The sequence below is a fragment of the Ptiloglossa arizonensis genome, chromosome 3 (genome assembly GCF_051014685.1).
Source record: "Ptiloglossa arizonensis isolate GNS036 chromosome 3, iyPtiAriz1_principal, whole genome shotgun sequence".
In the NCBI taxonomy this organism is placed as follows: Eukaryota; Metazoa; Arthropoda; class Insecta; order Hymenoptera; family Colletidae; genus Ptiloglossa; species Ptiloglossa arizonensis.
The window spans coordinates 28497323-28516880 of NC_135050.1; the positions used below are offsets into that span (position 1 = coordinate 28497323).

The window sequence follows — 19558 nt, forward strand, 5'->3', positions numbered from 1 at the left end:
TCGAGAGATCCGTCCACCTCGGAGGCTCCCTGTAAAATGAAATTTTCGAAAACCGGCGGGTGTCTTTATACCCTCGCGGAAGGTGACTTTCCCCTACTTCGATTGTTTCTGTTCGATTCAACCGAATATTTCGACAAATTGATGTTTTGAGCTATTATTTGTAGCAGGACATTGTTAATAATTGTTTATAGTATGGTCCTACGGTGGTTGTTAATAATTATGATAAACAAACGTCAAGATATTGCGGAATCCTTGAAGGCGAACAGTTTCCGAGAATGTTTGTTCACCTACGCGATTGTTATTAACATTTACGCATATGCTGACCATTAATGTTACACTATGCATCGTATTCGTGCATTATAAATAATTGATTTGCGTATAGAAATTAATTTTGATCGAGATTCGAAGTGGAAACGTGTGCCTTAAAGTTTTAAAGCATGGAAAGTCAGATTAGAATAGTTTCGTGAGATACAAGAATAAATGTACTCTCGCAACATAAACATTTCGATGAAACATAAGAACATGAACGTAACTTCGATGCTTTTTCTATAAACTCGTCCTTTAGAAAAGATATTACACGTAGAACTTGAGAGTAAATGGTATTTGGAAAATCTTTGTAAACAATGTTATTTTTGCATTGCTATAAAATTGTTTGTCACTCCTTAACCACTCAGGTGTTACACCTCACGAAAGTAATTTATGCTAACATATTTAACTGAATTGTTTACTGTTTGTATATGTTTATTGTTCTATGAATTTGTATGATTCCTTAGCTAGATATTACATCGAATACAGATAATTTCATTTTTAATTTCTTAACCTGTTTTCGATTTTGGACTTTATCCATAACTTTCCAATTCGTTTCGTACGTATCCGTAAACATTACGTAATTCCTACATACGAAATACTTTTTAGAATTTTTATTTAAGGTAGAGAACAGGTGGTTAGCGTTAAAACACGTGAAAAATTCGTTCGTTACAAACGGTACAATTTAATCGTCATAAAATAAATACATCATTTGTCTTCAACGAGTTGTCCGTATTATACAAAATTACTTATTCTACGTATCGAAGGTGTAGCTTTCATCACATTGGGTCTACGCTTTCCAAATCGATGCAACAAAGTTAACAAAGTACGCCAACAGCCAGATTGTAACAGTTTCGTGGCATGTTTCGCAAGTTACGGAATGATTCTCGTCTCGAGTAATCGATTAAAATCGAAACGCGGCACAATTACAACGATTCGCGCGCGTTAACGATTAATCGCTCGATCGTATTGTTAACAACGCTGTACGCGTAACTCGATGAAAGCTACGTCTTTCGAAAAGCATGGACCCATTCATCTGGCTGAATAACCGCTGTCTACGAATCTCTTAACCTTAAGCTTAATTTATACTCGCGAATCCGACTCGCGACGAGACGATCGGGTTGAAAATTTGAGCGGTTACGATTCAACGCGAATCGCGAGATAATAGGGGTGAACGTCTACGCGTAGCGAGCTTACGACCTGAAGGAGATCGTTGAGCAATTTGAATAGTGGGAATGCCGCTAGGCAGCGACAAGATTCGTAGAAACTCGCTATGCGTTCAGAGATTCAACGTCGTCGTTGCTGGGGACCAGAAAAAAAAAAGACTATCTCTACTGTACAAGTTTGCGATGCTCGTACGAAGATACTTAAGAAGAAAATTTGGCAACCCTCCGGTCATTAATTCGACGTTAGTTAGGCTGATTTCGGACGAGAGGCTCGGTGGCTGGCGACTAGGTGTCCGTGAAACATCGATGACTTTTGTATCAAAGCCGGGCCATTTTGTTTCGTGTTTAGTTTACCGTTTTCTAGAAGGAACGATTCCAATATTTGTCAAAAATTTCTTTCTATACGAATACGAGACACGAAGTCAGAGAGCCTGGTCCTTTAGATATGTTCTAAGAACGAAACTCTCAGCTTGCTCGAGACAAAGAACAATTCTGTTTTCTTTCGCATTCAATCGAAAGCAGATCCTCACGGTGGTCGTACTTTTCGTACTCGAGATTATTCGGTGTCGAGTCTACAACCGGATGTGGCAACCCTACAGCAAGCAGTCCCTAACGAAAAGATAATTCAAACGTTTATTTCAAGCTTGAGATAAAACCGTAAGATTTTAATACATTGTGCCAATTTACTGCACGGAAACACGCATAAATGAATGTTCATAAGTTGACAAATATTGAAATATTTAAAACAGTTACGAAGAAAAGTATGTAAAATGCAGGAGCATCTAGAAGTCTGTTGCTTGTTTTAAAAGAAATCTGTACAAGGTTATTATATTTGAACAAGGACTCATTGAGGTAGCAGTTGCACGAGCAGATGCTTCGTTGTCGCTACCATCGTTTCATCATTCGTTCATCGACACTATTATCGGTCCCTGCTCGTAAGAAGATCGTCGATCCCTGATCTACGGTATTTCGAGCGGTACTTACTGCCCTATCGGTAAAATTGAACGCGTCCTAGTATACGAAATACAGCGAACCGGGTTGCTCGTATTCTGTTCACTGAACAAGAAAGCCATCGATGGAGACACAGTGGTAAATCGCCAAATATCGTGGATTTGTCCGAAAACGCCTGAACTGGACACACACCGGATACAGAGGTAGCGGCGTATCGTTCTCGCTACGTTGTTTCTTTCTTAGCCTATCTCGTGCATACATTTGTACATACATAACTACGCTGGATCATCCAGGCAAACACGTATACGCACACACACACGCGCAGAAAGCGTGAAAATAGTAATTTCATACGCACATATCCTGCGTGCAGAATAACAATGGACGAACGAGCCGACCGATGTGAATTGCTTGCGTTCGGATATCGTTGTCGAAATATTCTCGATAACGTACTTAGATTGTTTGTAGAGAATCCAGCCGACGGACGTCACGGATTCGCGATCAGCGAACGGAGCCAGAGAACGCCTAGCCACGATCGTCGTTTCCGCGCGAGGAACGGTGTTCACGGATTCGTGTCTTGTTCTTTGAAGCATCGATTGTCGATGAACACACGGTTCCGTAGCCCACTGTCCGATATGTAACCGGTCGCCATTTTGTACTGGTTCGCGTAGATCGCTCCGTTGTTCTCCGTCGCGTCGTTCTGCACCGCGGACTCGTTTCGTTCTTTTTCCCTGTTACTGTCCTCCAGTTTCTTCTTCAACGCCACGGACGTTCTCTTCTTGTACGCTTCGAAGTAGAATTCCCGGAACAAGAAGTAAAACATGATAGCGTGAAGCCCGATCCACCAGACGAACGCTTTAGGGTAGTTGCAGTCGATGAAGAGGAGCTGGAACGCGTGAACCATCACCAGGATGAACTGGACCATCTGCAGTGACGTCAGGTACTTCTTCCACCAGAGGTACGGTTGTATTTTCGGGCCCAGGGCGGACAGCAGGTAATACGAGTACATCACGATGTGCACGAACGTGTTCAGAAGACCGAAGAACGTGCTGTGACCGCCTGAAAGCAGAGATCGTGATTACGATTACGTTTTACGTGCGTATGGTCGTCGTTCGAGACACGTTCTCACATCTGGAGCGTAGATTCGATCCTTTGCCCAATTGTACTCGGATGTTCGTGAAATTTGTACCCGGATTCGCGATGGTGAATCGTCTACCGCGTCGTTTGGGTTTTCTCCGACTTTTCCAGGGGCTCGTTCGAGTTCGATCGGTTCCGAGAAAAGTTTCTCTACTCGTGTTTCGCGTATCGATACTTGGCGATCGATTCTCGAACAGCGCGAGACGCTAATGTATTTTTCTCTTCGTGCCCCGATACGAACCCACGAAGCAATTTATAAAGAGAAACTATCGGTGCTTCGTGAACGATTTTTAATATCTTCTCGGTTGGATATTGAAACGGAGAAACGCCTCGAGTGTTTCTCGCTGCGCGTGAGAAACACGGTTGTTAACGAAATGAATTTTAACCACGAAATCCGTAGGCAAACGAGTTCTAGATTGTCGATCAATTTTTTCATCGCGAATCGAGCTTTTCAATTCGTGTCGTTTACGTAGCAATTGATCGTAGCTTGCGATCCGCGTACGAAAGTAGGTCGTCTCGAAAAATTCGAATAGAAAGTTTTGCGCGAGATAGTGCGTATCTCGAAAATTACGACCGATCGAGGAATAATATGCATAATGAAAAGAAAAAAAAAAAACTAGGAACTGTTCAGCGATCTTCGGCGCTTGGGCGTTTCGTCATTTTCAACAGTCAGGGTTATCAAGAACACGTGTCGAGACACGCGGCGTTACGTCGATGATATTCGAAGGTGATCGTCATTCCTCTGCATCGATGGAATAAATTTTTCGTCACGATCTATTACCATAAACCAGGAAGACGCTTTCACGAGCGCGACAACGCGCAATATTTCGAAAAAAAGGTTGGATAGGATCCGCGATCGAAAGCAAGTCGCTTACCGGGAGTGAACTTGACACCGAACCAGACGGACATAGGCATGCATCCGTGGTGAATCACGTGGAGAGTCGTGATGTGATCGTTCTTCTTCCTCAAGACAAAGAAGATCGTGTCCATGAACTCGGTGAATTTCGAGAAGTAGTACCACCAACAGCCGTGTGCCATTCGCATTGCCAACGGGTTACTCGAGTAGTCCACTGGTTGGCAACGAAACGAATAGTGACCTCCCCATCCGGAGACCAAGGACTGCCACGAACAGAGACCAAAGAACAAGGTGAAATCTCGAATCGCGTTTATTTCGTTTCTTTTTCGGACGCGAAACTTATACGCCGACTAGACCCATCGTTGATCTCGCTTGTCCGTAATCTTTCAACGCGTCGATCGTCAAACAGACATCGAAGAAACGTTTTCCCGGTCAGCACACTGAATTTTCGCCGAATTTACCTCCGTTTTGGACACTTTGACCAATTCGACGAAAATATTTGTACGAGGCGCGAACGCTTATTTGAATATCCACGTAGCGTTGCGCCGACTCGAACGTTGCACTTGAACGCTTATTGACCGAAACATTGACATCATTCGCAAACGAATCGCTAATCGATGGGTTAACGATCCTCTCCGCGACTTGCGACTTGCGACTTGCGACTTACCTCGCGGAACAACCACGTGGAGAATATCACTTGAAACAGATTGTAATAGATCATGGTTTTTCTCAGATTGAAGGGTTTGCGGTTCTCCATCAGTTTAGGGCCGAGTACTTTGACGAAGTAAACGTAGGTGAGACATATGACCAAGGTGGGTAACGGGCTGCTCATCATGGCCCAATCGTTCACCCTCGGGTCGCTTTTGTTGTCCATTAAGTCTCGGTAGCCATCGTACAGGCCTTGCACAATCTGCGCCATCTGAAATTCAATAGAAAGTTTTCTTCGCTTAATGAACTTTACTTACCAGTCGGACTGGTAATGTCGAGCATTTTCATAGATCGTCGAACTGTTTCGAACCACGTCCAGGTAATCAAATTTTGTCGCGTTGAATTCCTACTTTGGCGAACACTGGGCTTACGAAATTGGTTACGTTTCGTTTCAATTGGAATTCGTTTCTTCGAACAATTAATTATTCATTAAGAGGATAACGATCGGTGGCTACGAGATGTACGTTTGTCGGTGACGTTGTCGAGCCACTGTTCTTTTTCGCGCTTTCTACTTCGGAAGACCCTGAGTCACGATACTTATTACATTGAATTCGAATTATCGGTCGTACGTTGAACCGATAAATCGCTCGACGAGAGGATTTCTCGAGCGTTACAGAGCCACGATCCAAGGAGGGAAGCGAAATCCGCGTTCGATCGATGATTGATCGATGATCGATCGATGATCGATCGAGGATCTATGAGTCGTCGCGTGCTCGCGATGCGAGCCGAGACTGGCAAACTTTTGTCCTTTCGCCGACTATCAGTTATTCTCGAACGAGGGAGGGAACACCAGCGAATCGAACGAGCTTAGAAATTCACCTGTTGCTTGTATCTCCACACTCGAGTCTCGTAAAAACGCGATCACCGAATATTATACAGTACGGTGTAATTGATACGCACATGCGTCACACGGTGTCACGGATTGTCGATCTCGTAGACACGCGTGGACCATTTCGCGCGTTACGCGCCACACGTGACAACTTCTCGTTGACAACACGCGAAAATATCGCGAGAACCAATATCTCATCTATATAAAATATCTCAAGATATAAAATTCTTTCGGTTCATTTCCGAGCTGTACGGAGATAATTGTATGGTGCAAAGGGTTGATCGACGAAACACGTTGTTACCAGATTTGGTATACCATCGTTTGACGGAAATACGGTCAACGTGTCGATATTATGCACCATCGAACAGTAATCTACGAAATGTATAATTCTATCGGGAGATCGGTGAATTTATCGTGGTATGTTCTTCGTTTATATTTATTTTCGTAAAGGTTGACCATAAAATGAATTTTATTTAGAATTTTCAATTTTTCTATCCTCGATTCGGTGCCTCGATCCTTCAAATTTCCCAAACGCGTCAGCCACGAGTTCCGCGAATCGACTTTAAATCGGGATTAAACGTCGGGCCAAAAGAATCGTGACATGGTTTGCGCGTCAGATGAAAAGGGCGACGCCAATTACGAATTCAACGTAAAAGGAGACTAAACCCGCTGACGTAAAAAGTTATGAAACCGCGGTGTATCCGAAGACGAGATCGACTCGTTGCGGAGCCAGACGGATGTAATTCGAAGAACAAACACGCGATTATACTTTCAATTTTAGCGATGTTTAGAACGAAACGCACATAATGCTCGGTTACAAAAAAAAGAGAAAAAAAGAAAAAAAGTTTCCCAGCCTTGAAACGGCAATGATTGTCGATGCAAATTACTCGTAAGATGTTAGTTAGTCCGTGATTTACGTCGGACCGAACCGTTTCGTTGATTTTAAAGATTTGAACGCGCGTTTTCTCCGTTCCCTTCTCTTTCGTACAAAACGGCTAGCGGTTATCGGGGAAAAACAGTGTTCGTTGCATACGTTGAATTGAAAATGTGCTCGTCGGCACGTTCAAACAAATCGATTCAAAGTTGTTTCGCTGATGAAACAAGTAGTTGGACATATGTCGATTCCGTAAGATTGTTGAAAAATTATGCAGAATTATGCATAAATGTAGTTATACGTTAAAATAGTTTTTACGTATAATACATAGGAGAGTATTGAACAACTTCTTATCGGCGCTTGTTATTCTTCGAACGGTAATTATCATCGAGGATTCAATTTTATGCACGATTAGTTACCAATCCAATTTCCTTGTGTTACCATGTATTATCATGCGACATTGATGTAACGTTGTTTTTATTTTTATTAAAGTTACTTGTACGCTGTCCCGATCTCGAATCGCGAAAACAACGTTCGATCGTAGCAATTCTATTTCCGTTCGTGGACCTCTTTGTTCTTTCATTGTCAGCGATCGGGATCGATTCGTTCGAAATCGAGACGCAGGTTGCGATTAAGGTTGCGTATCGATCCTCGAAGAGTAATAGAATACCTCCGAAGCGCAGGATTTTCGGCTCGGTAATTCTACACGGTAAGTGTACACGGATAGGTCGATCGACTGTTCGCCGATCGGTCGGTTACACTTTTCGCGGCTAACGATCGACCGATTAGCGTTTCTTGTTTCTCGGTCCGTGGAAGCATAGGTCTGCCACGAAAGTCCGCGAGCGGACATTTTTCGGTGCTTGTTGCGAAATTGAAGAAATTACGAGCGGACGAGGCGGCGCCTCGAAAAACTGTCTAGAAACGATACAAGCTCGTTACGAGCGCCGATTTCGCAACTCGATCCGCAGCTGGTGCAGCGCGACTAGGGTTGGAAGGGAGAAGACTGACCTCACCGAACACCGCGCTGGCCGACAGCTAGCGATGGGAACGAATACCGAATCGATACCAACGAAATACGAAATACGAAGAGACCAGAATCGATATCCATCCGATGCTTTGAAAAATTATTAAAATTCGTATCAAATACCGCGAAATTATCGTTAAGTTTCCGTCCTCCCTAAAATCTAACTCGTACGAGACGAGCAGTGAAAGCAGATACAATTTCGAGTAATTACTTTTACCAATCGAACACCGTACATCGATCGTTGCACAAAGTACTTTCACTGCTCGAGTTAAATTTTCTTTCTTTTTCTCGATGCAACCTTCGATTTCTACGGTATGGACGTCTATCGAGGATTCCTTACAAATGTGTACGTATTTGTCAAAAAATGATACGAAAGGGCCTCTCGAAGAGGACGATGAACGTTTTGTTTCGATATATGAGAAATTTTTATACGCGTACCGAATACGCGAAGCACTCGAACATAGACTTACGTCGAGTACCGATGTAAACGTACGCGAATCGGTCCCATCGCTGGCAAGGAGGAACCCGTTCTCATGGTGTAAAAATTGCGGCTCAGGGTCCCGACCGATCCTCGACCATTGGATCCTGTAACCCGGTTTTCTCCTCCGCGACTCTTCATCGTCTACGAATGAAAATTCCTTGCCCGCCACGGAGATCGATGCTTCCGTATTATTTTTTACCCGACGAATAGCCGTAAATCACCAACGTATTTTACATATTCGTAACGCATCGTTACAATGGGATTCATTATTTTTATCACGTACGAGAAACATCCGCGATTTTTAGTTCGTCAAACGCACACTTTGTGCCCTCGATGTTGCTTCCGAACCCCTAGAATTGCCAGATACGCGCATAAAATTAACTATCTGGTAGGAATGTTAAAACACTGGATACCAGTACGGACCGGTAACGTAATTTCGGACGATCGAGAACGATTTTCGATACGAATCGTTTCGCAAGATTGAAATTCCGTCGAACGAATCGTAATCGGTAGAGAATAACTGCAACGAGGAGGAAAACGTTTGCAACTAAAATACATAGGCTGCACGGCTCTCGAAACTACGCAACATCGTAACGCAATGTCACATTCGTCGAAGATCCACCTATTCGATGTGTGCGTAAACTTAACGACACATTCTGGGAAACATTATTTGTAGAAAAACGAAACCAGTTTTCGATTCCGTTCGATGTTGTCGCGTATTAAACACGAATTTCCGTGTTTTGCCACACCCCGTATCCGATTGGCTGCGTAATCGTACTACTTGTCGATTCTTAGCTCGCTTTATCACGCGTGCACTTGAACGGAGCCGAGATATCGCCGGTGTTTCGTTTGTTATTGGACGTTATAAACTCGGCGAGTGGACGGTCCGTGCTTACCAACGAGTCGCATACCCTTTAATATCCTTACGAGGTATTTACGTCAACCTACTGCATTCTTTGGTCGTCCTCGTAGAACCAGTTGCTCCGACAATGGTAAACGCCAGCAACCATTCTAGGTTACATATTAAAGCAAACACGGCCGTGGCTGTTGATTTCTTTGCAATCTCCGCGCACTTTTGCAACCGCTATCTAGGGTGAGCCACGTAATTGGAACGTGCTGTATCATCAGGACTGTCGGCGATGGAAGAGACTATCGTGAGTCGATATTAAATGGTTATCGACACTGCGTGTTCCGTACGTGCCATTCGTACGCTCTTACGCATCGATACGATCCAAAAGTGCAATTACATCGTTCTTTTAAACGTAACAATGATACCGTCGGATCGAAAATTCTTTGGTATTTGCGTCGATAAAGTATCGGGACGTTGTACCTGAAAATCGTTGGTACGGAAGATTACTTCGATTATAAGTTAACGTCGTTAAAACGATGAAGACAGAAAATAGTATCCTGAACTATTACCGTCTAAGTTAGCCGATAGTCGAAACGTTCTAGCAAACTTGAAATTGAGATAACTTCGAAACTGCCAATTCTCAAGAGTAAAAGAGTAAAGAACGAAAAATCGTAACGACGCTCTTCTTCCGTTTCTGACCCTTTTCGAAGATACACGCACGGTTGCAATAAACTTTCCGCGCATCTTAACGCCTCGATACGAATGAACGAGACTCCTCGTTTAAGAAACAAACGAATACCTACATATGCATCGAACGTCGCGGTGTTGTTGTTGCGTTTCACGATCGTTCAATGTATCTGAAATTTACGATTTCATTTTACAATCCTGTTTACCCTCCTCCGACCGACGAGGGGGCATAACTTGTCGCCGCTGACCGGAATAAAAATTTTTCGACCACTCGAACCGAGCTCTTTGGCTGAACGTAGCTCGAGACCACGGCAGTGCTCGTTCTTTGTTTCACAAGCGTTCACCGTGGCTCACAATTGCGATTTCATTTTGCAAGTCCGCTCGTCCGTTCCAGTACCGGCCGCCGCTGACCGGAATAGAAATTTATCGATCAGCTTCGGCATTTGCGATTTAATATCGATCCGAAACTGCGCTGCGTTTTATTCTCCGTTTCGCAATCGTTCGGGTGCAGCCTGGGAATCGTGATTTAACGTCGTTAGAAGCTTCGACGCGTTCACGCACTCTTACCTCGGCATTGTTTTTCCGCCGATGCGTCCACCGTCCGGTGAAAATTTATGGCACTGACGATCACTCGCCCCGATTTTGCTCATCGAAAGTAGCGGGCGCTCGAATTAGCGTAAACTCTCGAAACCTGATCGTCCCGTTATTATCCGGTATTTTACAAATCGACCGGTCGGGCCGTTCGACTAATTTAAACTCGAGTGGTCTTTAGAAACTAGTAACGGAACGAGGACCTCCTTTTTTTCGCAATTCCGTGCAAAAGAAACGACCAAATGGTGTTAACTGTACGATAAAAAAAAAAAAAAGGAAAGAAAAAAAAAACTACTATCCGGAAGAGGTGATCGTAAAGCAACGCGATTAACAAAGGAGCGTCGATAGGCTCAAAGTTCAACGAGGAAACTGTTCCACGAAACAGTGTTTACAGAAACTCGCGATCATTATCGGTCTCTCCTATTAGCGTCTTCTGCTTTAGCGGACCGTGCCAACTCACCGTCACCTTATCGTTTTAAGTATCTTCTATTTCGATCTTCGACTTCGACTGATTTGTACACCGTAACAGTGTACGTTACAGTCTTGGGCACGCGTGGCGACCACCTTGGGAGTTTATGAACTCCGTACGGAGCGCTCGCGAGACTTGTTTATCAATTTCTTCCGGGTGGACATTTTCCACGAATCTGATTTACCAACGAGGAGTTTGGAATTTTTCGTTTCTCGATGATCAGAATGTACTCGAGGGACAACGTAATAAAAAGAAAGAAAATAAAGAGCGAGAAGAGCAATGACGAAAAGAAGCGGAGCCAAAACGAGAATTAAGAATTGAAAACGATCGCGGAACTCGTTTCAATTTGTATTTATTCGATACTTAAAATTGTCGACAGTTTGCGAGGTATTGACTCACTATCGCGTTGTGCGTATAATTCTAAAAGTTTATGAATTTGATTCGAAATTTGAAAAAGAATAGGAGAAATAAAACGTTGATTAAAATGTGAAACTTTTCGGTTCGTTTAATCGTTGGGTAGAAAACCCAAACGTTGTCAATTTTTATCGCTCGGAGGCGGACTCTTCGCTGTAAAATTGTCTGCAGCTTCTTCCTTCTTCTTTCTTATTACTCGCATCTTCTATTATGCACTTTTCTATACCATTAACATTACAATTCTATCAACGATTTCTCGTCTTCTTTCAATTATCGCGCAGTTCTCCAATTCATCCACGAGGTAAACCGATAATTTATACCGATCTATATAATCGAACTTCTACGCGAATGTAAAAATACTCTTCCATCTTCCTACGCAAGATCCTCGATCGTGGAACTTTTTCAACCGCCGAATTCGTTTCGATCCTCCTCGTGCCTAGCCAAGTAACACTTTCTTTCATCTTGCGAGTCGCGCGTAGAGTATTCCAATATATCACCAATTCCACTTCGACACAAAGAAAAATTCACAAGATCGTAACCGGTTGTTAGACACGTTACGCGTCTGGTTTCGATCGCGCTGAAAGAGAAGAAATCTGTTCGTTGGAGGTTTCGATAAACCGTTTGAGATTCGTTTCGTTTGGCGCGCTCGGCATCAAGGTCCGTCGTAAAGAAACGACTCGCGTCTCGTCCTATATCGTCGTTTTTATTATCCTATTTCCTCGAAGCGTGTAAAGCGCGCATTGAAATCGTTCGAGAAACGAACAATAACCAGCGACACGCGCGCGAAATAGGCAGCTTAGGAAATAGATTTGCAATGTAAAGTCGCGGACACGCGCAAGGCTGAGCCAGCTAGCCAGCGTCGCGTGATGCAATTGAAATCGCTGCTCTCGGCCGACGATTCCCTTCTTAAGCGGCCATTTGCTGCCCGGTCAGGTGCATCCTTCTGGTATGTTTATCTTCTAACGAAAGTAAACCGCACCTTTATTACGAGGCACGCGAGCAACGTCGTTGCGAGTCGCTTGCCAAATTCGGGGCCAGGCTGCGCGTGCCCGACACGCGGTGAACGATCGATACCACCTCGGACAGGAGAACCTGTACTTTGATCTCGCGATCGAACAAACGTACGCGCGTGGAGCGATTCTTCTTCCTTTTCTTTTTTTTTTCTTTTTTTTTTTTTTTCTTCTTCACTCGAGAATTACGTCACGACGGAGACTCGGCGGATTTCAATGGTGACAGAGGTGTTAAGGGGTTACGACACTTCCACGGGTCGGAGAACAAGGTAGTTGTTTCTTAAAAATTATTTTCGGAGACGGATATTTTTGTCAAGTGTCTTTGTATTTAAATTGGATACGTCGAACCGAGGATTTGTTCAATTTTTTATAAGAAATTCAAATTTCCGGTAACGTTGCGGTAACTTCGCCCCTTTGGAGCAGCGTAATTCCTCGATTCGTGTCGGTTTTTTTTATGTTTGTTACGAGAAATTAACGAAGACTCGGATTTCAATGGTGACAGAGGTGTTAAGGGGTTACGACACTTTTACAGGTCGGAGAATAAGGTAGTTGTTTCTTAAAAATTGTTTTCCGGGACGAGTATTTTTATCAAGTGCCTTTGTATTTAAATTGGATACGTCGAACCGAGGATCTGTTCAATTTTTTATAAGAAATTAAGTTTCCGGTAACGTTGCGGTAACTTCGCCCCTTTGGATCAACGTAATTCCTCGATTCGTGTTGATTTTTTTTTTTTTTTCGCTCCTTACGAGAAATTAACGAAGACTCGCGAAGATTTTTTCGACCAACGGTGGCATTGTGTTTCTAGCGGGAAGGTTGTGCAAACCTCGTGGACTCTTTCGGTGAACGAATGCTTGGAAAACACGACCGCGAACTATTTAAACAGTTCGCAGAAAAATGAAACGCAAATTTTTGGAACTTGCGTCACGGGGAAGAAAAAGATTCGGTCCCGTGGCTTTCGAGGAGGGAATTATGGAGATTCGCGGGAACGGTAAAAAATATGAGCTGTGTTTCTTTTTTATGAGAACGTTCGGTAAATTTCAAGAGACTCTGGCTGCAAGAGCGTAGGAAAATGTAACCTCGAACTGCTTTCTCACGGAGAAAAGTAAAACGCAAGTTTGGCAACTGCGTCAGAGAGAAAACGATGGTTGCGTGGATGGTTGCAAGTACGTTTAGGATTGGAGATTCCACGTTGCAAGGATTTTTTTTTTTTTTTATATCGGTCGCGCGACACAGCGCGTATTATTGTACAGAAAGAAAGATCGGTCCTAACAAGTGTTGCACGTGGTATTCGATCACTCGTTTCGGTCAGCCTTTCCAAGGTCTGCAACTAAGCAAAAATTACTCGACTGTGTACACATTCTACATACGTACGCTACCACGTTCCCCTTAACGAGGGGAATGGTCCTCGACCTCCCTTCCCCCTTGAAACACATCGAGATACTTCGAGCAAAACGCTCGTAGTGCGAAAAAAAATCAGACTTTGTTTACATCGGTGTGTACGGTTCGAGAATGCATCGGGAATAACGTCGAATTGTTTTCTTAATTGCGTAAGACGAGACACTGTAAACCACATTGGCACAACAACCAATTGGCAGATATCGAATTGTCGCTTGCAGTTATTTAACAACGATCGTAGAGGCACGGTGCGAAAATATTTCTCGAATAATTTTCTATTGCACTGGATATTCCATTATGGAAAATCGAAAGTTACGATTATTTCGATCGACTGAAAAAATCGCGAATGAGCCAGGATTCTCAATCGAGAATTTTCACTCGTGAGACGGACGACGACCGTAATTATAACGATTTACGATTCTCCGGGAGACTATCTCCATTACGACAACAATTTTGTCGCTTTTACCGCTAATTGTAATCAGCGCGCGAACAGTAATTATCGTTACTCGCGACAAATATTACCTTCTGAAGTGCGAGAGTTCTTTGTCTGCCGAACCTCGTTTCTTCTTGGCCTTACAAAGCGGTGAACACACTCGAGTAATTATTACACTGTAATTGACGCGTTATTTTTTTTTCACAATTTTCGAATCGAGGTTAAATCGAACACTCGTTCGTTCCAGGTGCACAATTCGATTGCAAGCCCTTTCCGTTGGACGATCCCCTTTATCACGATCGATCTCGATTACCAGTGGTCGAAATATCGAGGCAAATGTAACCACGATTACGTGTCTTTGCTCGCCCGAATGGAATACCAAATAAAAGAACTCAAACACGATCGTGCTAATTCTTTTTTGGAAGTCACATGTCCCGACTAAATTTGGCAAGCGTATCTATTTCTTCGCGCGGTGTACGGCCCGGCTTGAAAAGCGGCAAGTTTTATACCTGAACGCGTAACGTTTGACCAGAATTGCCCCCGAGAATATTACGATCAAAGGAATAGTTTCAAACGCGTTGTTATACCAATTGGTTATTCATTATTCGAGATAATGTAATTGATAAACGCTTAGAAAGGCACATGACTTGCATTATGTTTCCATTACATTGATTTATCGTATGACAAGTAGTACGTGCAAATATACTATTAAATCATTCGCCGTAGTTCGAATCGGTACTACTATTTTATACTAAATTATGCTACATTTGTTGTTTTCTCAACGATTTTGCAATCAATAATTGCGCATTTCCGTCAAACTTAAATGCCCGATAAACCATTCGATTAGTTGCGAAACATTTTGAATCCGTTTATTCCTCTAATTCCAAGAACCGATGCTACACTCTTGCTTAAAATCATTCATTGTCTCGTTAATTGTCTCGTCAATTGTGCAGCAATGTTGGAATCAATTTGTTTTAACGCTCACTCTACAATATTGCACACACTTCTTTCCTAAGCTTCTCTTATACCAATCCTGTTACCAGATTGTGAAATTATGCTAATATTCACTTCTTTCGTTGCTCCGTTAATTCATTCGAAATATTTAAAAAAAAAATCAATCACTTCCTATCTTGTAAGTATTTATTACCGTGTAATCTCCGACACCGGTCTCGTATATTTTATTTTATTTTATATTCTTGTTTTTTTTCGAATAACGTGTACACGTTGGTTTCTTTTAAATATAATTGTTTATAACCGAAAGGTTATCGCGCGTTCGTATAAATTATATTAAAAAACGTCTCTTTACTTGAAACACCGTTTAACCGAACGAATCGATTCACGAATATTATTCCTCGTTGGTAAACAGCAGGATCCCGAGTTAAAAAGGCAAACTGTACACCAATTACGGCGATGATCGACACAGTTTCACTTGGGCAATAATTATTTTAAATCGGAACGGAAAACGATTTATTTTATATTATCATTCCCTGCACACCGCGTAAATATTATTATGCGCTACCGGTCGTGTTGCACACTTGTACTTTGATCGTTTCGTAAATCCACTAATTAGTCGTCGTTGAATGGAATAGAAACGTTCGTAATCGCTTCGAAATTAGGTACAATACAGATACACACGCGCGGATATATCTATCCGGGGATTTCTTCGAGAAATTGTTACGGCCGATTGTAAAATTGTCCGTTGAAACGAACAACGTAGGGAGATTACGGGTTTGGCACCGTCAATTATTCCGCTTTCGACCTTCGACCGGAACCTCTTTCCCCCCTCGGTGCCCAAACCGCGAAGGTTACGTCTTCGAATTAATTTTCTTCTAGTTTATTTCATTCGACGATATCGTTGTTTGGTCGACGGTAGCACGGAATAAGCGTAGAATCCGAATCGTGAAAAAGGGCAGAAGAATAGGACAGAAAATCTCGGGTTCGTCGTGTTTCGTTGCGCGATTGGTCTACTCACCGTGATATCAATGGGAAATCCTCTATTCTGCGTAAACGTGGAAGATCGTTTTCGAAATCGTAATCAATCCTGTGTAGACGCAATCGCGCGATCACTACTACGCCAGAAATCGGTCCGAGTATCCAACGCCGAAGAGAGCACCTTCGGGCTTGACCACCTTCGAGGAAACTGAAGGCCCAGCATGAAAACCGTGGTTTATATCGGCATAAGCCCGTGACACCTGTACCTGTACGTTGCTCGACGGTGTCGTGGGGCACAACATCGGACCCCACCAACCTCCGTCGGAACTAATTGTTACTCCTCCGATCTCTGTCGATCGTTCTCGATCGTCCAAGGGTCGTTCGCGGGTTTAGCGGCCGCGTTCGATGCTGCATTCGATCGGTGACCGGCAAATCGCCACCACCTGTAAACAACGATTAACGGTCCACTCCTCGAGGAGGATCAACGCGACACGCTTTATTCGTTACGCGCGTTCGGTATCTCGGACGTTTGCACGACAATTTCGCTCGAGTTTCGCGCCGAGAACTTGTTCTTTGGTCGATCTCCTTGGGAGAACCCTTTCTTCCGACATTTTCGCACTCGCGTTGAAAGCAGACTGCTTGAAATAAATAACGATCAACGTCCAGTGTAACCGACCGGAAGTTAACTTTCCGATGAAACTCGATCACCTCGATGCTGGTGTCGCAAGGTATTAGATCGTTCGGACGACTCTTTGCGTTTTTAGACGCGATTCGATATGCATCGAACAGAATACCCAAGAATGTAAGAGTATTGGTATAGCACAGTGGGTAATGTCGCAGATCTCGTATCGAACTTCGTAGACGATTCAGGAGGAAAGAATTTTGAAGTTTCTTCGATCGATTGGTATTTGGGGAACTACTTTATTATTTGACAGTTTCGATTCTAGTATCGAAAGTACCAGTTCTTGGAAACTATCGGTTATTGGAAAAGCTATAGTTCTTCTGAACCATCGGAAAGTATCGTTCTAGTAACAAAATTTCGTTCCGTAGCTTTGCAAACGTTTTTGGTCGTAATTTCCACCGATTTTGTTAATTTCTACGTCTTTCGAAACGAGTCGGAGTTACTCTACCGATCGTACCTACGAGAACGAAGCGACGAGATTAAATGTAAACAAACGCAGTGACTCGTCGAACAATCTAGTATTTGACGAAGGTTTGTTGCGCAATAATTCGTCGAAGTATATTTCCAATGGATTCGTTGCTATTGGTAGGGCTTTATGCTTGTCTTCGTAATAACGATTGACATTGAAGCGGTACGAAGTCGATGGCGCCTCTCGATCTAACGAGTCGATACGAGACACACGGTGAACGAAAGTATGGTCGAGGTTAAGGGAGTGAAAGCTCGGTGAAAAATTACAATGCTCGATAACAGTGCAAGTAACATACAGGAATTCTTTGTAATTCTCTCAATTTGACAGCGCGACGTACCTTTACTCCGAGCGTACAACGCTAAACGAAGTAATAGATTTTGTTCTCGAAAGATGTATTTTAAGGCATTCTCGAACACTTTGCAAAATTAGTACGAGACCAAATCGGTTCGATGTCTTGCCAAAGGTTATTGTTCGGAATGCGTACGTTGATTTCTATTGCCATTGATATTGAGACGAGTCGATCGTTTATTAAAAATTACAATCGCAAATTGTACAATTCCGAAGAACTACTTGTTCGAGAACCGTGCATTTTATTATAGTAGCCGGCACAATGGTCGGAAATATTGACACTGGAGTCCATCGGAGTCTCGTCTTGTACGGTACTAATTAATGACAGAATGGCTAATACATTTTTTCTTGGTATTTTACTTATGTCATTTAATGGTAATGCTCTATTCGTACTTTGGAGCAGAATATTTAACGCCAGACGATAGAAATCGATAGTTTTCGCTTTTTACCCGTTACATCGAAAATCGTTCCTAATTATTATCGAAGAGGGTTCGAACTAAATTTACGGTCAAGACGTTAATATATATGAGTGTGTTTAAACGTACGCGAGCTTGCACCAGACTTCATTCTTGCGTAATTTTTTATTTACATCCTTCGAGCAGTTATCACCGAATTGTTACGTCTTCGTCGTTACATAGGGTTCGAATAATTGCGAACATTGTGAGCGTGTTTGCCAATTTGATGCGTTCGAACAGTTTCTCCGTGACGTATCGTGTGTGGTGTCAGTTGACGTTTCGATTCTTGGAAGTCTATTTTCTCTTCATTTTCGCACACATAATAATCGGAACTCGTTCAGAAAAGCGCTGGATATAATATAACGTACAATCTACGTTACCAGAGTCTATTGTTTTACGCTGGACTTTAATTCTCTTCATCGGATACCGGTAAAATATGTATTTGAATAAAACTGTATACGCAATAATACGTTGACGCAAGTGTTCGTAGAGCAAAGTCTCGTCGGTTCGAATTTTGGAATTTGTTGTACGTTTAATGCGTTCCGGCTAGGTAAATTCTCATGGAAACGCGTCAACAGTGAATTATTCATACTACTCGATGCATTGACTAGTAACAACGTCGATTAATAATGAACCTTAACAGTCGATTAAGAGTCAGTAACGCGAGTATATAAAGTATCAGTTCCGCTGTATATTAATTATTTACTAATTGCAAATAATCCTGTACTTCTGATGTATTCAAATTCGTAAATACTTTACGCGTTATTTAGTTCTTAGCTTCGGTTCTAAGCAAAGCGATATTTGCGCCATTTACGTCTCTGGATAATAAAATTAATCAACAACGACCAGGGAACAAATGACGTGCGATAGAAAGTGAAAGGTTGCGCGGACGAAAGAAACGAAAGAATCGGTTCTACGAATAATGAGTGTCCCGAGGTTTGTTATTGGCCCTGAAATTAAATCGATCGTCAAAAAATTATGCAATGTTTGGATCACGACCACGGACCACCGAATATAAGAGTCAACGGAGGAAGTCAGGAATTGCTAAACGACGAACAAAATTATTGAAAAACAATGCAACGGAGACAAAAAAAATTGTATTACAAATCAGGATTGCAAACTGACCGGTGGCGAAGTAAAAAACTTCAAAATTATGGTAAAAAAAAAAAAAAAACGAATACATGAAACTTAAAACACGTTTTTTCTCCAAATCACCTTTTTTTTTTTTGCCGGCGTCGTTCGTAACTTGAAAATCATTCAATCAATTCCTACAAAATTTGGCATTAATGTTCTTGATTGCATATCCTATCGACGGATGATTTTGTTTACAATTGATTTCCAAAATGTAGCAAAAACGTGTCTTTCGAAAAACTGGCTTCTTTCTTACATTCATTCTACGATTTTTAAAATTGTTTAAATACCATACGTTGTCGGAGTCGGAAATGACGATCATCGGTCAAGTCAACGTTATTTTGTTAAATCGTAGTAAAAACA

At 42.5% G+C, this 19558-nt stretch overlaps 1 protein-coding gene across 1 annotated transcript; it reads right to left on the reverse strand.

The window, feature by feature from the left end:
• Positions 1 to 967: 967 nt before the first annotated feature.
• Positions 968 to 16307, reverse strand: LOC143145084 (very long chain fatty acid elongase AAEL008004). Its single transcript, XM_076308118.1, has 4 exons — positions 16151 to 16307; positions 5081 to 5332; positions 4433 to 4676; positions 968 to 3479 (listed from the first exon to the last, which is right to left on the reverse strand). The coding sequence occupies exons 2-4, from the start codon at positions 5330 to 5332 to the stop codon at positions 2983 to 2985; spliced, it is 993 nt and encodes a 330-aa protein (XP_076164233.1). The 5' UTR covers positions 16151 to 16307; the 3' UTR covers positions 968 to 2982.
• Positions 16308 to 19558: the final 3251 nt, after the last annotated feature.